Raw genomic sequence first — 17,458 nt, forward strand, 5'->3', positions numbered from 1 at the left:
CCCTGCTAACAAACTGCATCTCTTTTGGTAACTTCAGAACAATTATTGGCTTCACACAGAAACTAATTTGACTTGTTGCTGACACAACATTACTAGAAATAATGTCTCTTCCTGAAGATAAGAATCAGGCAAAGGTCTTCCCTACTTATTTTGTTTCATTTTGTTTTTCTATTACAACAGAAACAGCACCAGTGAATATTCATAAAACAGCTTTACTTTCCCTTCATTTTCTATAATCCTAATTCTTATTGCAGTATGTACTAGTTATTCCTACAATCAGAGCTAAACAACGCTGGTAATACAGTTCCATTGGTAAACAAAAAGATTAAAGCTCAGATACATTTATCTTAAGATTTTTAAATCCACAGCCCATTACGTGTTGTTTATAAAGCTTTTGTTCCTCTAAAACGTTTTTTTTCCAAAACTCTAGAAAAATATATGGGAAACCACACCTGTTTTCAGTCACCAAATACTAATAAAACTGCTATCTTTAGGTCTCTGTTGACCCCACCTGACAAATTCATCAATTGCTTTCTTCATAAATCCATGTATGTATCTAGGCATATGAGTGATAGTGTTTCTGATAAACAACTTCTATAGTAGCCCTAAACCCCAAAAGTTGTTTTAAACCTGTATTGAAAGATGCATAGCTATTTCTAAAAATACTACACACCAAAACATGCGTCAAACTAACCCATGCACTTGAATATTCCTCAAATATCTTATGAAAGTTAATAAACTTAAATAAACATCTAGAATTGAGATAGCATTGGTTCCAGAAAAATGTCAAAAATTATTTGGCCAAAACTTTAAAAAGGCAAACACTTTCTTCTTGTCCCAGTGTGATCAATATAACTGTGTGTATGTTTATCTATCTTTATGATTTCCATTCATTAGCATTTCATCTTAACATACAAAGCCTTGTAGGCAATTTCTTTGCAAAGGTTCCCCCCCACTCAAAAAATAAAAAGATGTAAGCACAAAACACTAGGCAGACACTCTTCAAAGCTTTATTTCACGAACTTCAAGTCAAATTTCCATAACTGCTTTCTGGTCAATTTTTGGCTTCCCAAAATGGTAGTACCAAAGGAATTGTAGAGTAGTGAGACCACTTTAAGAAGCACTGTATTTACTCATCTTCCACAAGGCAACACATTTGGGCATCTGATTGTTCAACAAAACAAAGCTTTAATAGCATCCAGAAGGGCAGACAGGCGAGCAAACCAAGCTGAAGACACTCTTCCATTTGTCAAAATCAGATCAGAGGAAACCTATTCCACACAGATACAAAAGGTATTCATATTCATCTTTTCTTTTTTTGCTGCCGCAACATTTTTCTTCTTTTAATTATCATGTCATGTAATTTCTCAAGTCCTTCCTTTAGTCCATCTCCTATGATCGCACAGGTAGGCTGCAAATGCCAAGGAGTTGATGAGCTCAGTTCACCCATTGCTAACAACTTCTCAATTTCTGAGAGAGAAAGTGAGTTCCTCAGGTCTTGTTTGTTAGCAACTATAAGTACAGGGACTCCTTGATTTTCTGATATCCTGGTTATTTTATGAAGTTCCGTTTTAGCTTCTTCCATCCTTTCAACATCAACAGAGTCCACAACAAACACAATGCCATCTGTGCATCTGGTATAGGACTTCCACAGTGGCCTTAATTTCTCCTGACCACCAACATCCCAGAAGTGAAAAGTGACTGTTTTAGAATTTCCCAAGGTTACCTTAATTTTCTCAGTATTAAATCCTTTGGTAGGTACGGTATTAACAAATTCATTGAACTGCAGCCTGTATAAAACAGTTGTCTTTCCAGCACAGTCCAAACCCAGAATAACTATGTGGAAGGACTGAAATGATGGTAGGCTGGACAGGATAGAAGTCTGGTCTGATAGTCCATTCCCCATTGCCAGTTGCAAGCAAGGGTCCCAAATTGAAATGCTTTCTTCTTACAGCTTTACAGTTTTTCCCTCTGGGTGATTCAAGCTACAAGACTGCTGGGGAGGAAATGAACATGTTATTCTTGTGGGGAAAAAAAAAAAAAACCACACCATAAAATGGGCTTTCTCTATTTCTGCGAACATAAGCAACAAGAGGAATTCAAAAGAAAAAAAAAACTTGTTTTCTGTAAACACACCCAATGAAATGTGAAATGTACTCAATTCGAGGCGAAAGATGGAATAATTGAGATCAAAATTCTTTTGATTCACTCAGATTGCGGTAATAAGTACTTTTTCTGTACTCCCCTCGATCTCTACACCTTAAGGACCTCATTCTTTAGACAACCGAGTCACAAATATCTGGTCTAAGTTACCCTAAACACACAAGTACCTTTTTCTTGGCAGAAAAAAACAAAAACAAAAACATAAAAGAGAATCCTGTATTGGGGATCGAACCCCAAATATTTTAACAGCATACCCAAGACCACCATGATACCCCCGGCCATCAGTACAAGTGCTCTCACCTCCCAAGCTGGAGTCCGTGTCCAAAGGAGAAAGCATTACCCGGCGCTTCCTACGCAGGGGTAGAGCACCCCCGAACTGCTCGGCTCAGCTCTCCAGAGCTACTCTGGCTGTGCCTGCACCAGAAACCCAGGACCCGGGATGAGACCACGCCCACTCCCAAGGCCACACCCACGAACCCCAATCCTATTGGTTCTCCGCGTCGGGACGGCCACGCCATGCCCGCCCCCGCGCCTCAATTGGCGAGGGCTGCTGCCGCTCCCAGGGCTGCAGAGCCCGGCTCGCTCACGGTCCACCGGCACCACCTGTTGCCCTTAAGTTAGAAAACCCGGCGCTGGCTCCGGGAGGGAGCCCCGCGGCCCCGAGAGGGGCGGGGACCCCGGGCCGTCAGACCGCCGCCCGCCCAGGTCCTTGCACCTGCAGCGCCACCGACGGCGTCGGCGCCACAGCCCTCACATCCGGGGCCCGCCGGCTCGTCATTAACCCTTGGTCGGCCGCAGGGTGGTGGTAGTAGCCGCGCCGGTTCCCCGGATACAAATGACCCGACCTGAGACCCCACCGCCGCCCTGCTGGACTCGCCCTCCCCCGGACACCCTCGCCAGGGCGCGGCCCCCTCGGTCCCAGCCCCGTCTCCGCTCACCTGACCCAACCGTCCTTCCCGCGTCCGGACTCCACGTCGACCGCCGCCGCAGGCTCCAGCGAGCGGGGTCTGGGCGGTGGCCGGGGCCAGACGCTGCTAGCCGGAGCCGCGGGGCCGGCGCCGAGCGCCAGGCAGCGCTAACGGTGCTCACCCGGCCGCTCCCCGCGCCGCCGCGGCCCGGCCCCGCCCCCGGCCCCGCCCCCGGCCCGCGCGTCTCCGCCGCCACGCCGGCCGGTGGGGGGCGCGCGCGCGCGCGCACGCGAGCCGGTCTCCTAGCAACGAGAAAACAAGGTCACGTTCCAACCCGCCCGAGGCCGGCGGCCGGCGCGGCGTCGGGCGGGGTCCCGGGCCGCGGCCCTCGGGTGGCGGCGTTCTCCAGCAATTTCTGGCCGCCGCCCCCGGCTGGCTTCACGAGCGGACCTCGCCCCGCTACCTCCTCGTCTCCACTCCCCCCAGGGCGTCCTCGGGGCGGAGGCCGGGTGACACGGGACGGGCGGGGGTCTCGTCTAACGGGGTGACGCGGGGGGGGAGGGGGTCCACGGCCGAGGCTGGCGGCTGCCCCTCCCACGTGACCCGAGCCCCCACCCCCGCCGCGCCGCGCCGCGGCTGGGAGGAACGGGAAGCCGCCCGGGTGAAGAACGCGCGCTGGGGGGGGGGGGCGCGGGGCGGGGGGCGCACGCGGGGCGGGGGGCGCACGCGGGGCGGGGGGCGCACGCGGGGCGGGGCGGGACGGGGGGCGCCTTTCCGACGCCCCGCGACACGGGCCTGACGGGCCCTGTCACCGCGTGCGTCCTCACTTGGACTGGATGGTGACCCCCGAGGAAAGGCGATCGTGCCTGTGATCCGGCCCTTCGCCGGGGACCCGGGCCGACCCACCGGTTCACCGGCGTTTCTCCCGCCCGGCAGGACGGCGGCGTTCCGTGTGCGGTGGATGGATGCAATGGCTGTCGGAACGCACGCTTGTCTCTGCTCCCGTGCAAGGAGTCTTGATGGGAGATTGAAAAAAAAAAAAAAAAAAAACAGATTTCAGTACAAAAAGCACATGACCGAGCATAATGCCGGGGCGCTCAGGATCGAGTTGGAGAGAGGAGATTGCAAAGTTTGGAGGAAGAGGCCAGGGTGAACATGGCAAAAATAAAATGAAACCCAGGACATTTCTTGGGGAAATTGCAATGCATATGTTTAAAAAAAAAAAACACATCTTTCCAAATTATAGTCTCTAACAGGAGACTTTACAAATGCCTTGAAAATGGGCACATTGCAATTTCTCCAAGAAATTTCCTGGGTTTTATCCAGACCATTAATGCCAGTGGTACTATTTTCTGGGTAGTCTAGATTCACACTTATACTACACTGCTTCTTCCTTTTTTCTTTTCTATCATTCTTTTGGTTAATACCTGCCATAAAAGCGTTCAGAGCAAAACAATGCATAGTTTCAAGATAGCTGTTTGTGAACAAAAGAGCTAGAAATCTCAAATGGAACATTCTGTCATGTATTGAATTTAGTATACGCTAAAGATTGCCGTACAACATGGATCTTAATAGCCATTTACAGTAATTAGCAAGAAGGTGATACAGCCATTAGTGTTAACTTCTAGTCCCTTGGGAATTTAACAGAACTTTTTCTTTACTCGCAATTTCTCCTTAGATCAAGAATTTGAGCAAGGAACATTCCAGAATGAACCTTTGTTTACAAAAGCTTTGAAATCAAGTGGGCCGTTCCAGTAGTCCTTGCTAAGATGTATTTCTGCAGTCTTTCCTGAAGCAAAATGGTTGGGAAATGAAAACACTAGGAGCTCCCAACCTTGCAATCAGCCCTCATTGAGTGCACTACAATGTGCACTACAAATGTGGCTGGCAGATATTTAGAGCTTGTGGGTCAAATTCAACGTAAGTGTGGTTTTTAAAGGTTTAAAGGACTAGAGGAGAAGGAAAAAAATACAAAACTGGTCTCTGCCTGTGTAAATAAATGGTGTGCTTGTTCTATAAGCAATATTAACCATATAAAAATAGCAAGAAATGATATACAGTGATGAAATTATTGGAACATACTCTCCACTTTGCTGCACAATCTTCCCATAGAAGGCTTATTTAGATACTCAGATGCTACACGAAAATGTTCCCTTTAGGCTGCAGCCCAGGTACTGTGCTTCTTTGCCCTGAGGTATCACAGGGAATTTCTAGGAGATGGAGGGTGTGTGTGGGGGGGGGGGGGGAGGGGGGAGAAGGTGTTAATTTTTTTGAGGGAAACACAGCGACATCTGTTGGATTATAATGACAACTACAACTTATGCGTTTACTTAATAAAATAAATGGGAAGTTTGGACATTTAGCCTCAAACAGCATTTTTAAAAAAATGCACAGACACTAGGGTCTTTGTAAAACTCTGCCTTTATGACTTTTCAAACTTGGCAAATAATGAGAATCACCTGATAATACTTGTAAATAATGTAGTTTCTTGCACCCCATTTCAGAATCCCTCCCCAAATCAAAATAATCAGAACACTTGTTTTAACTTTCAAATAAGTATTTCAGGTAATGAACGATTATAGAATTTTTTTACAGCACTGAACCCCAGACATATTTATTTATAGGCTTGGTTTTTTTTCTGTTTTGTTTTGTTTTTACTTTGTCACTCATGGGGCTTGAGCTCAGGTCCTGGGTGCTGTCCCTGAGCTCTTTTGCTCTAGGCTGGTGCTTTTCCATTTTGAGCCACTTCCAATTTTCTGGTAGTTAATTGGAGATGAGTGTCACAGACTTTCCTGCCCCAGTTGACTTTGAACTTCAATCTTCAGATCTCAGACTCCTGAGTAGCTAGGATTACAGGCACCAACCACTAGCACCTGGAACAACCTGTTAAGTTTAAACATGCTCATTAGACATGTTCCAGCCCTCACCAGACATTTGGAACAAATGAATGGTTTTACTCCTTTCAAATAACTCAACTGAGGAATTCCACCTTGTTTTAAAATTTTTTAGTTAAATGACAGAACACAAATCAAAGCTAGTGATTGTGGAACTCTTCTATATTCTAATTTTCTATGCCATAAAAGTAAAGAAACTAACATACTAAAACTGAAATATCCTTCCTAAGTTTTGTAACACCACAGTGAATTTCTATTCCTTTTTCGCTTGTTTCAGTGTATATTGAATTTTCTGATGTGGAAATTCTGGGTAAATAGATGACATGGAACTAATCTAATGGATCTATTAGACACAGACTTACAAGTGCATGATTATTGTGATATTCAATAGGACTTCTGAGTTGTAAAATTGTTATAATCAAGTCATATGCTTGTAAGAATGTTACCTAACACAGTTAGGGTAGATCAACAGAGAAATAGCATTGTTAAGCTGAATACTAAGAGACTTCATCACCAAACAAGAGGTGGGGAGTCAAAATTGCAAGAGATAGCAACGCTAAGTTATACCACAGAGGTATAAAATGTTCAAGCACGTCCAAAAGATATGATGCTCATTTACCATAGGGGGAAAAAGATATGCCCAAAAGAAGTATTTCTTTGAGTCTCAAATTAGAGGAGAAAATTAGAGGACACACTTTTGGAGGAAGTGTATCAATATTTTTCAGAAAGATATGTCTCTTTCAGAAGTATTTCCAACTGCCTCTTGAACCCTTCTGCCAAATACCTAAAATGTTTGGAACTTAGCGATCATTTGTACTAGTCTATTCAATTACTATAATAAAATATGATAAAATGGGAAACCACAGATACTTATTTGTCATAGATGGAAGCCTGAGAAGCCCCAGATGAAGCACACACAGATTCAGTGACTCATGAGGACATGTTTCCTCATAGACAGCATTTATTTGCTATGTCTTGACATGGTGGAAGGAGGGAAAGGTCTCTCTAGGGCTTCTTTTAGTCATAAAAGCACTAATCTCATTCATGAGGCCTCCACCCCCATGACCTAATCACCCCCTCAAAGCTCCACCTCCTAGTAGGGAATTCAGATTTCAACATAGGAACTTTGTAACGTTCAATCTATTGCATTATTTCATTATCCTTGATCAAATGCCCTTCCTCTTTCCTTTAGCCCCTGTTTATGGAAATGTACTTACCAGACTCAAGTAGAAATTTTGCACTGATTTAGAAATTTCTCTTATGTCCCACTTAAGATTAGTCACCAGTCTTTCGTATATTTCATACCTTCCACTCCCATTTTCACTAGACATATATCTGGTTGTCATGACTTCTCAGGTAAACTAGTTGATTTATCTCTCAGATTATTTCTCAACTAGTAAACAGTGGAGCAGGAACTTGTTCACCTGTGTGGCCCCGGATTCTTGTCTTTTATCTACTACAGGAAGTTAATTTACTTTGGTCTAACATAACATAAAGCCAGGGCACAGTGTTTGATAAGACTTCAGGAGGAAGACGTTAGAAGAGAGGCACAATGCCAAAATTATTTAGGATGGCGGTTGCAACTCAGTGGTAGAACACTTGCCAAGTATGTGCAAGGTCTTGGGTTTGCTCCTCAGCAACACATTTGGAATGGGTCCTAGATACTAGGATCACAAGTACAGATCCTCTCTGTGAACTTCTATGGGCAATTTTAAGTTCTATATCCATTTAGTTCCAAGTCATAGGACAAGTTATCCCTTCTTCCAGGAGGGCTTTCATGGGACTCTTTATATCTGAGTCCAGGTTCAGTTGTCAAAAGGCCCAGTGATAGGAAAGCATCATACCACACCACATACAAGGCCACTTTCTGTATTCTTACTGCCCAGTCTTCAACTGGTCACTTACTAGGGTGATTGATAAAGTGAACATTGGATCCAACAGGATTTGAGTGAATCTATACATCAGAATGGTCGTCTAGATTCTTTTCAGTTTTGTGTTCTATTTTATTTCAAGAACCTAGTTCTGTCTTAACCTTTTTACATTTGCATTTTCTATTGTGAAAATTTTAGTCCTCTGCCACAAGTTTTCATGTTGGAGTATTCTAAGACTTGCGCTTTAGGTCTTTATCTATACTTTGCCCCTCTGGTAAGCTCATACCAGGAATTTAATTACTCTGTATTCTCTTAAATTTATCTTGTTTTCTAGACATCTCTAAATTTTTCTAGTTAAGTTTTTTATTGTGAAAATACTGTACAAGGTACAGTACATAAGCAAGGTAATGAGTACATTTCTTATCCAGCATTGTTGCCTCCTCCTTTGTTTTTCCCTACCATCCCATCCCTCCCACCTCCTCAGCTACACCCCCCACCTCCTACTCTTTCCCCCACCCTCACCCCCACCTAAATTGTAAAGTTTGTTTTTCAACATAGCGTCTTGTACATCTTGTTGTGATGCGTCAATCTGTATCCCTACTTAAACAATTTGTTTTTTCCTTACCTGAATGGTAGAGAAGCACCTCAAACTTGTTGCTCAGATTCAGTAGCTCTCATCACATTGACTGGCAACCCAATTTACTCACTTGCTCAGAGAAATCACCTAGGAGTTCTTATCCATCACACAGAATCTGCCAACTGGATGTGTTGGCAAATATGTCTTTTTCTCAGTTCCACCACCCCTCACTGACCTCCCTTTAGTTTGTGCCCTTTTCCTCTAGTGTATTCTTTTAGTTTCTGACAATTAGCCATAGTGTCTGTCTTTCCCACTTCTCTCCATCATCAGTTTCTATTCCTTACTCTGCCTTTTCCCTTTCCTGGTATTTGTCACTATCTAGCATAAGTTACACTTGTATAATACATTCCCTTATGAACTCTTCCTTCCCACTGGAAGTCCCAGTGGGGGGTGGGTCGGTGGTAGAGCTTGAACTCTGGGCCTGGGCTCTGTTCCTGAGCTCTTCAGATCAAAGCAAGTGCTCTTCCATTTGATTCACAGCACCACTTCCAATTTTCTTATGGTTAATTGGAGATAAGAGTCTCATGGACTTTCCTAACGGCTGGCTTTGATCCATGATCCTCAGATCTCAGCCTCCTGAGTAGCTAGGATTATAGGCATGAGCCACTGGCACACAGCAGTAATGTCACTTTTGTGTGTTGTTCTATCTACAGTGTCCACAGCAATGCCTAGCATACAGTGAAGCTCAATGAGTTCAGTCATTGCATTTTAATAATGCTAGGGATAACTGATTTGACAGGAACCCACAGATTTTGTTTCATTTCTCTTCAACCAGTTTTACTTGTTAATTCACTTTAAAAATCTACAAAATTTTTAAAAAGCTATAAAAATCCTTAAGAAATACAACTTGATCTTTGCTCTGATTGTGGGATGTGTGTGTGTGTGTGTGCGTGTGTGTGTGTGTGTGTGCGTGTGTGTACGGCCAATAAAAAATTAGACCAGATGAAACAGAAAGGTAAAGAATGAGTGTAAAACACGTTAGATCTTTGCTTCCACACTTGAGTTCTCAGGTGCTGGTGAAAAGTAGAACATTTTACTTGATACTTTGTTCTTGATCACTGACAAGAAAATATTATTTAAGGAAAAAATAGCAACAATTAGAGACTAGCAGCAGCATTAAAAGACATGTTTTCTTGGCCACATAGCTTTATTATTCTATAGCTAGTTAATAAACATGACAATTGAATAAAGAATTCCAGAATTACTGAGAGTTAGGGTGGAAGAGGGAAAAACCTATTTGAAATCAAAGCTGGATGTGCTTGATTTTAGATCTGTTTTATATTAAGTACAGAAACAGTTAATTTTCTATATGCCCAACACCTTACAGATTTCATCTTCCATTTTTATTATCAAAAGTTTTATTTAAATGTAAGCTCTTAAAATTTAAACTTTCTTAGGATTATAACTGATTGGGTGGCCAAACATTTTCACAGTTTTTCCATTTAGACCTACTGAATCAGACCCTTAAGATTTTCAGAAACAAATAGAACATAAGAAGTAGCTGGGACTGAAGTTGAGGACAGAAATCAGTGAGAGACAAATGATCAGAGTCACTGGCCATACCCACATGGAGAGTGGGTGATGTTACTGGAGAAAAAGGAAAACAAACAGAGAAAAGCCTGTGTTTTCACATTCATAGAACTTTTGTGTGTGTGCCAGTCCTGATGTTTGAACTTAGGGCTCAGGCACTGTCACTGAGCTGTTTTTACTCAAAGCTAGAGCTTTTCCACCTGAGCCACAGCTCTACTTCCAGCTTTATTGGGTGTTTAATTGGAGATAAGAGTCTCATGAACTTTTCTGACCAGGATGGCTCTGAACTTTGATCTTTAGATCTCAGCCTCCTGAGTAACTAGGATGGTAGGTGTGAGCTACCAACACGTGGTACTTTGAATTTTTTAAAAACTACATTGCTGGGCTGGGAATGTGGCTTAGTGGTAGAATGCTTGCCTAGCATGCATCATTGCCCTGGGTTTGATTCCTCAGCACCACATAAGCAGAAAAAGCCAGAAGTGGTGCTATTGCTCAAGTGGTAGAGTGCTAGTCTTGTGCAAAAGAAACACAGGGACAGTGCTCAGGCCCTGAGTTCAGGCCCCATGACTGTAAAAACAAAAAAACACATTGCTTCCTATCGTTAGGAAAGGACCAAATGAGATGGTGTGAAAGACACATGTATTTTCTTTACATCGTAGGCTAGAATTTGACAATGTTGTGATTTTTGTCTACAGAATAATATGAGGACTTGGGTAAAGGCAGAAGAAGGAAGAACTGCTATTCTTCCACAATATTGATAGAGGTAGATACATAAAGCCTTACATTATTTGTAGTAAAATAGATCACTCCTACAGAGAACATTGTGCTTTGAAAGTAGAACAGGCTTTCAGGGATGATCTGAGGTAAAAGTAGTAATTGCGTCCTCTTTAGATTGTACAGGATCTAACGAAGAATCAAATAGAACTTAGCTCTCACAGGTTCTAGTTCTACCTCTAGTTCCAAAGCTGGCAATGATAGGTGTTTAGAAAATATTTTTAGAATGAATAAATGAGCAAATTAAATGTGCTTCCGTGTCTCTATGCCTCAGCTGCTTCATCAAATGGTTTGGGGGGGCATTGAGTGAAGTTATTCTGTAACACTAATGGGGGACATTGAGTGAAGTTACTCTGTAACACTAATAATTGTTTGATAAAACAGTACTTTTTTGGTATATGATTACATTTCTAGCTGCCTGAAGATGACAGGGTTAACTAAATAGCATTTTACTCAATAGCAGTAAGTGATGCAAGCTCTTCAGTTGAGTCTTAATTTGAATTCACAGGAAAAACTGAACATTTAAAGCCTAAACTGAGTTTGAATTTAAAAGCCTATGTGCCTCATGAATGTAGGATTATTCATTTCAGACTGCTCATGTCCCTGGATAAACAACTCAAGACAAAAATAATAATGAACCTCATGAAGAATCATATAAAACAGCCAGTAAGCCTTTAAAAAGTGGCTTGAGCACCAATTGATCAGGCTAACCTGGAAAGACTGTGTAGTTGAGAATCTCACCCCTGCTGGTCAGGTATAAATTGATACAATGGCTTTGAAAACTGTCACTTTGTACTACAGAGAATACATACATACCCCTTAATCAGAATCCCCCTGCATTGAATATATCCAGCAAAACTGCATTCATCTGGGCACAAAAGGAAAGTAAAAGGCTATAACTTTTTTTTTTTCAGTATCAAGAGTTTGAACTCAGAGCCTCAATCTTGGCTTGGTTTGTTTGCTCAGCTGTTATAGTTCCACTTGAACCACACCCCCAGTTCACATACTTTTTTTTTTATTGGAAAAGAAAGGAAGCTACGGATGAGTAATTTCCGTGTGTGATTCATGTAGACAAACCAGAAGCTTGTACTACTTATACAACACTAGACAATAGTCTGCCCTTATCCACAGCTTTCCTTTACAACTTTCATGTACCCATGCTTGATCAAACTCCAGAAATATTACTTGGAAAGTTCCACAGATAAACAGTTCATAAGTTTAAACTTGCACTCTGTTCTGAGTGGCATGATGAAATCTTGTGCTGCCAGGGACATGAATGATCCTTTGGTCCAGTTTATCCATACTTGTACACTTCCTGCTCCATTACTTAGCAGCTATGTCATTTATCAGACTGACTGCTGAGGATTTACTTTGTGTTCAAGTAATTCTTATTTTTCTTAATAAATCCCCTAAAGCACGATAGTGGAAATGCAGGAGAGGTAGAGAAATATAACATGGAGGGAGACAGCCAGGCACAGGTGGCTCACGCCTGTAAATCCTAGCTACTCAGGTGGCTGAGACCTGAGGATTGTGATTAAAAGTCAGCTCAGGCCCATAAGACTCTTACCTCCAATTAACCACCAAAAAGCCAGAAGTGGAACAGTTGATCAAATGTTACAGCACTACCCTTGAGTAAAAAGCTCAGGGACAGCACAAAGGCACAGAGTTCAAGCCTCAAGACCCCTCCTCCCCTCTTCCCACTCCACAAAATGACCAGGGACCTGTTAACTCTGGTACAATATGGAAATGCTTCAAGGCATATAGGAAAATGCATAAGGCTCAGTTCTTTCCTCAGTTTCATGAATATCCCAATTTTCATGAATATCCCAGTTTCATGAATATCCCCTACGGATGGAATGGGGGAAGGGTGGATTATAACATATTCACAGTGTAGCACTTTGATGAAGGACGGGTGTGAGAAATACTATTTTGACTGCATGATGATCCAGAGTTTCTTTACTAAAACTGCTAGAAAAAGACAATGGAAATATTCAACCAATTACATGAAAACATGAGATGAGAACATGCGGGACTGTGCTTGAGTAAATATGTTGATCTCTAAATGATATTCCAAGTCAGAGGTAGCTATAGGGCTTCTGAGTTAATAGTGCTCTTTCACAATCAGAAGAGATGAGACTGACCTCTGCTGACAGTAAGCTTCCTTGGCCTTTCTTCAGATTACATATTACACAAATATGCCAATATATAGTTTTGAAGGGACATGAATGTATTACCTTGCTTGGGAACACATGCATAGTTCTACTTTATCCATCCCCTGGGGGCACATCTATAATAGTGTTGAATGACATATATCAAGCCTAGCACCTGTGGATCTCGCCTTATAATCCTAGCTAGTCAGGAGGCTGAGATCTCAGGACTGAGGTTCAAAGTCATCTGTGTGGGGAAAATTGAAGAGATTATCTTCAATAAACAGAAAAGGTCAGAAGTGGCACTGTGGCTCACTCAAATGGTAGAGCCTTGAGCAAAAGCTCAGGGACAGTGCCCAAGCTCTGAGTTCATGCCCCAGAATGGGCAAAAAAAGAGAAAATTTTAAGACATGAATCTTTCCTACTTTAGATGTGATAATGGACATGGAATCCTATATAGCACAAACTTCTCAGCTTTCCTCTGAATGAGGGTTAGGGTTTCAAGAGGGGCTCTATGTGAAACAATCACAAGCCTTTTTTACAGTTAGGCCTGAAAGTTCTTTGCTCAATTGTAGTCAAAACCATAGCCAAATGTTATGGATTATCTGGATATAACTGTGATAGTGTTATCCAGCCTCTCTCTCTTGAATTAAAAGCAGCCATATTCATTGGGAAAACAGCAACCTTAAATTGACTTTGTAACTGGATTATCTAATATTTCTGGTTGAGAACACTTAAGAGAAGACCTTTCAGCAAGATCCTGAGTGACAACTTTATCTACTGTTAGTTTGTTTATAATAACAGGTGACTTATCCAAGTTACTAATCCCAGAGTCGATTTAGATTGCTTGACACTTGCTGAGAACAGAGCAGTTATATCTCTTTCATCTCTCCATTTAACTCATTAAATCTCACCAGACTTCATCAGGGCCTTACAGCACACTGCTAAAAGCAGTAAGATAACAGCTCATACTTAGAGTTTTCTGTGTTTTCCAACCTATTTCAAGGGAAGGCACATAATTTGTCTTCTTAGTGACTGCAGGTAAGTTCTACTTACTGCTAGTAAAGTTTTCAGCACAGAAAGAATTGCTGTCTTCAAAATAGAGCCTCAAATACCACGATTTAGAATGTTCTTTCATTTTCCACCAGAAAATAAAAAAATTACATTATAAAAGGGAAGAGCTGCCATCTTGTACTTGTGGCTTCTGTCTCTAGACACAGAGTGACTATCCAAGCTATCATTTCCCAGCCAGAGAAGAGAACAGAGGAATAGGGGCAAGCAATCCCTCTTAAAGACGTGATAAAGAACCTGCTCTCATAACTCAAGAAACTGTTTGCATGCCATTGGCCAGAATTCAGTCAGATGACCACACTGTACTTGTCAGGGACACAGAAAATGGAACCCACTCAGATTTGTAGGCAGGGTTTCTACAAAAAAGAAGAAAATAAGAAATGGACTATTTAAAAAATATAAATATCACATTAGCATACTCTATTACTGCTTCATATTAGTTTGGGAGAGAGCATGCACATTGAGAAACAATATTTTTTAGCTTTTGAGTTATATACAAAATAGTATACTTTCAAGTAAGTATTCATGTTTTTTAACAATCAGACTGTTTATCAGCACCAAGTTAGTAATTAACAAAAAATATTCTTTATTTACAATGCATTCAGATTTCTCATCTTCCCTTAACATTAATTGACTGGTTATTTTGTTTTGTTATTTTTGGGTTTTTGTTTTCAGAGATGAAGGGAATACCTCTCTAAATTTCTACCTTCTGCTTTCTTAAATGTTCCCCAACTCTAATTTTTTTTTATTGTGAAAATACTGTACAGAGGGGTTACAATTACATGGGCAAGATAATGAGTACATTTCTTATCAAGCATTTTTTGTAGCCTCCTCCTTTGTTTCCCCTTCCCATCCCTTCCCAGCCTCCCCCCGCCCCCCCACCCAATTCTCCTCCCCCCCACCAAAGTTGTAAAGTTCGTTTTCGACATAACAACTTGTACTTCTCATTGTTGCATCCTTATTTAAACGACTTGTTTTTCCATAGTATATATAAAAAATTAGCATAGTCAATACACACAATGGTTAGAATATCCTTTTATGAGGATTTTTAGTTTTTCTTAACTTTTGCACATGTCTTTCATCTCAATATTTTATTTATTTTTATTTTTTTAATCAGTCGTGGGGCCTAAACTCTGGGCCTGGGAGCTGTCTCTCAGCTTTTCAGCTCAAGGCTAGAGCTCTACTACTTGAGCCACAGCGCCACTTCAGTTTTTTTCTGCTTATGTGGTGCTGAGGAAGTGAACCCAGAGCCTCATGCATGTAAGGCAAGCACTCTACCACTGAGCTTCACCAGATAAAGTATAGATTAAAAATCAGTTAATTTAACTAATATATCTAGCTTAATCAATAATAAAACATAACCAAGATTTACCAAGGTCTTCTAACTAAAGGGCCTATCAAGATATTATGAAGTGTTCTCTAGTATTATAAAGCCACAATGCTTTCAGACTGAGCAAAAAAAGTCCAGTAGCATCAGCAATCTGTAAGTTATATTTGCCTACTAGGTATCGTTATGGGATAATCAGGATGAGATCTGGTTCCACCAAGACTTAACTTGAATAGTTAAGTCTTGGCTAGGGGGAAGCCATTCCTATAATTAAATGAAGCTGCATTCTTCTTTTTTTTTTTTTGGTCTGACTTAATAGTCATCTTAAAAGCTAACAAGTACAAAATGCATGTAACTAGAAATCTAAGCAACCCAGAAAAGTTTAACAAATTAGAACACCTACAATCTTATTAGGAAGAAAGACATGATCTCAATAATTTTGTTACTTACTCTTTGTATTAAAATTAAGATATCATTTATTACTTTGTGTTCTTTTTTTCTATGTATTTTCCAAGCCTGTGGTAATAATTTGCTGTTATGTCATTTATTTGCAAAGTGTTTTATAGTTGTGTTGGACAGCACTCCTTAGGAATGTTATCATGAGTTATAAAAAAATGGGTTGTATGGATTCTACAGGGTATTATATAACTTTTCTGCTGTGAGTAATTGATGACCTCTTGGCATCTAAAATATAAAAGGAAAGAATAAAATGTAGACTCAAATAAGCAATGGATTCAAGGGTTATTTAAAAAAAAAAAAGATGCTACCTTTGGAGCCCTCAAAAAAAGTTCATGTAAAATACTGCTTAGCCTTATAAAAACATGACCTTTTTGAAGCACTTTTACATTCAGAAGTCAAAATCTCAACATAATGATTTTTTCTTGTTCAAACCTTTGTGGAATATTATGAACCATTACAGGCCAGTTCCCTGACCTTCAGTGAGAACCTTCTGAGAATATTATCATTCTAGCAATGTTTCTCCTGGCTCTTCAAATACAAAAAATCCACTTTATGATCAGGAATTTACAAAAACTAAAAAAAAAAATCCCTTCAATGTTATCTTATTAAATTAAGTCGGTAGTTGAAAATATTTTGGGTTTGGCTAAACACAGCTGACATATCCTACTTACTCCTTTGTCTTCACAGTTGAGCCCAACATGATAGGTTTCTCTTTTTTTCTTTTGATTGAGTTTATAAAATTGTCAGGTTGGAACCAAAACAGCAATTTTACAAGGATTAGGAAAGAGATGAAATGTTGTCTATATTCTTCCCAAGACACATTTATTTTCTATTTTAGAAATAAAGTTTTAGGTTGAAATAAAGTTGTTAGAGGAGAGGAAGGGAAAAAGATCTAGCAGTGTTTCAGTGTATCAGCTTTTATCCACTATGCTAGTTGCCAAAAAGTACTAGCTTTACTATATACCTTTCTACCAAGGCAGAATACTAACTCCCCAAAGACAGACTCCTGTGAGTGCAAAAGGACCTTTGCAGTTATGATTAAATTAAGGATCATGAGATAAGATTATCCCATGTACCAATAAACTACTAGATCTAATGTACGCAAAAGGATCCTTATAAGTGAATGAAGGAAGCAGAAGAATGAGAGTCCAATGGAAGAACAAAACCGATTGGGAGACAGATTTTCAAGGATGCTTTTTGTTAGTTGTAAAGGTAGAAGTGTCCACAAGCCAAGGACTCTAGGTATCCCCCCAAAGTTGGAGAGGTACAGGTCTTCTTCCCCATAGCTTTCAAAAGATTGCAACCTTGACAACCCTTTTTTTAATTCTGAAGCTCAAAATTCAATATATGTGTATTGTTTTAGGTCACTAAGATTGTGGTGACTTTTGCGATATTGATAGGAAATACACTAAAGATTCAATAAACCTTACTTGTAAGTATACCATATCAAAATTGTAATGTATAAAAACATCAAAAAGTTGATATGTTAAATATATTAGCTTTTAGGAAAAGTCTATACTTCATGATCATACAAAATGGTAGATTTAGCTTCACATCTAGTCTAACAGTGTTTAATCATAAATAGTGTGATTGGCTCATATCAAACTTAAATAAAATGTCTCAATGCAAAGCCTTTACCAAAAGATACATTTTAATGATGACAGATAACATCAGTGA

At 40.7% G+C, this 17,458-nt stretch overlaps 1 protein-coding gene across 4 annotated transcripts; it reads right to left on the reverse strand.

Annotated features, from left to right (window-relative positions):
- Nucleotides 1-994: 994 nt before the first annotated feature.
- On the reverse strand, nt 995-3,266 carry Arl4a (ARF like GTPase 4A). 4 transcript variants are annotated; one of them, XM_069996172.1, is made up of 3 exons: nt 3,102-3,266; nt 2,464-2,577; nt 995-1,993 (listed from the first exon to the last, which is right to left on the reverse strand). In XM_069996172.1, the coding sequence occupies exon 3, from the start codon at nt 1,904-1,906 to the stop codon at nt 1,304-1,306; it is 603 nt and encodes a 200-aa protein (XP_069852273.1). In that variant the 5' UTR covers nt 1,907-1,993; nt 2,464-2,577; nt 3,102-3,266; the 3' UTR covers nt 995-1,303. The 4 variants fall into 4 exon arrangements, with proteins under 4 accessions (XP_069852273.1, XP_069852272.1, XP_069852275.1 ...); XM_069996171.1 differs by having other exon boundaries at nt 995-1,996; XM_069996174.1 differs by lacking the exon at nt 2,464-2,577.
- Nucleotides 3,267-17,458: the final 14,192 nt, after the last annotated feature.

This window comes from Dipodomys merriami, unplaced genomic scaffold (assembly GCF_024711535.1).
Source record: "Dipodomys merriami isolate MVZ:Mamm:240054 unplaced genomic scaffold, mDipMer1.0.p SCAF_5, whole genome shotgun sequence".
NCBI classification, from domain to species: Eukaryota; Metazoa; Chordata; class Mammalia; order Rodentia; family Heteromyidae; genus Dipodomys; species Dipodomys merriami.

Excerpts from the sequence above, each read along its gene's own strand:
- Arl4a (XM_069996174.1), bottom strand. The coding sequence starts at position 1,906 with ATGGGGAATGGACTATCAGACCAGACTTCTATCCTGTCCAGCCTACCA.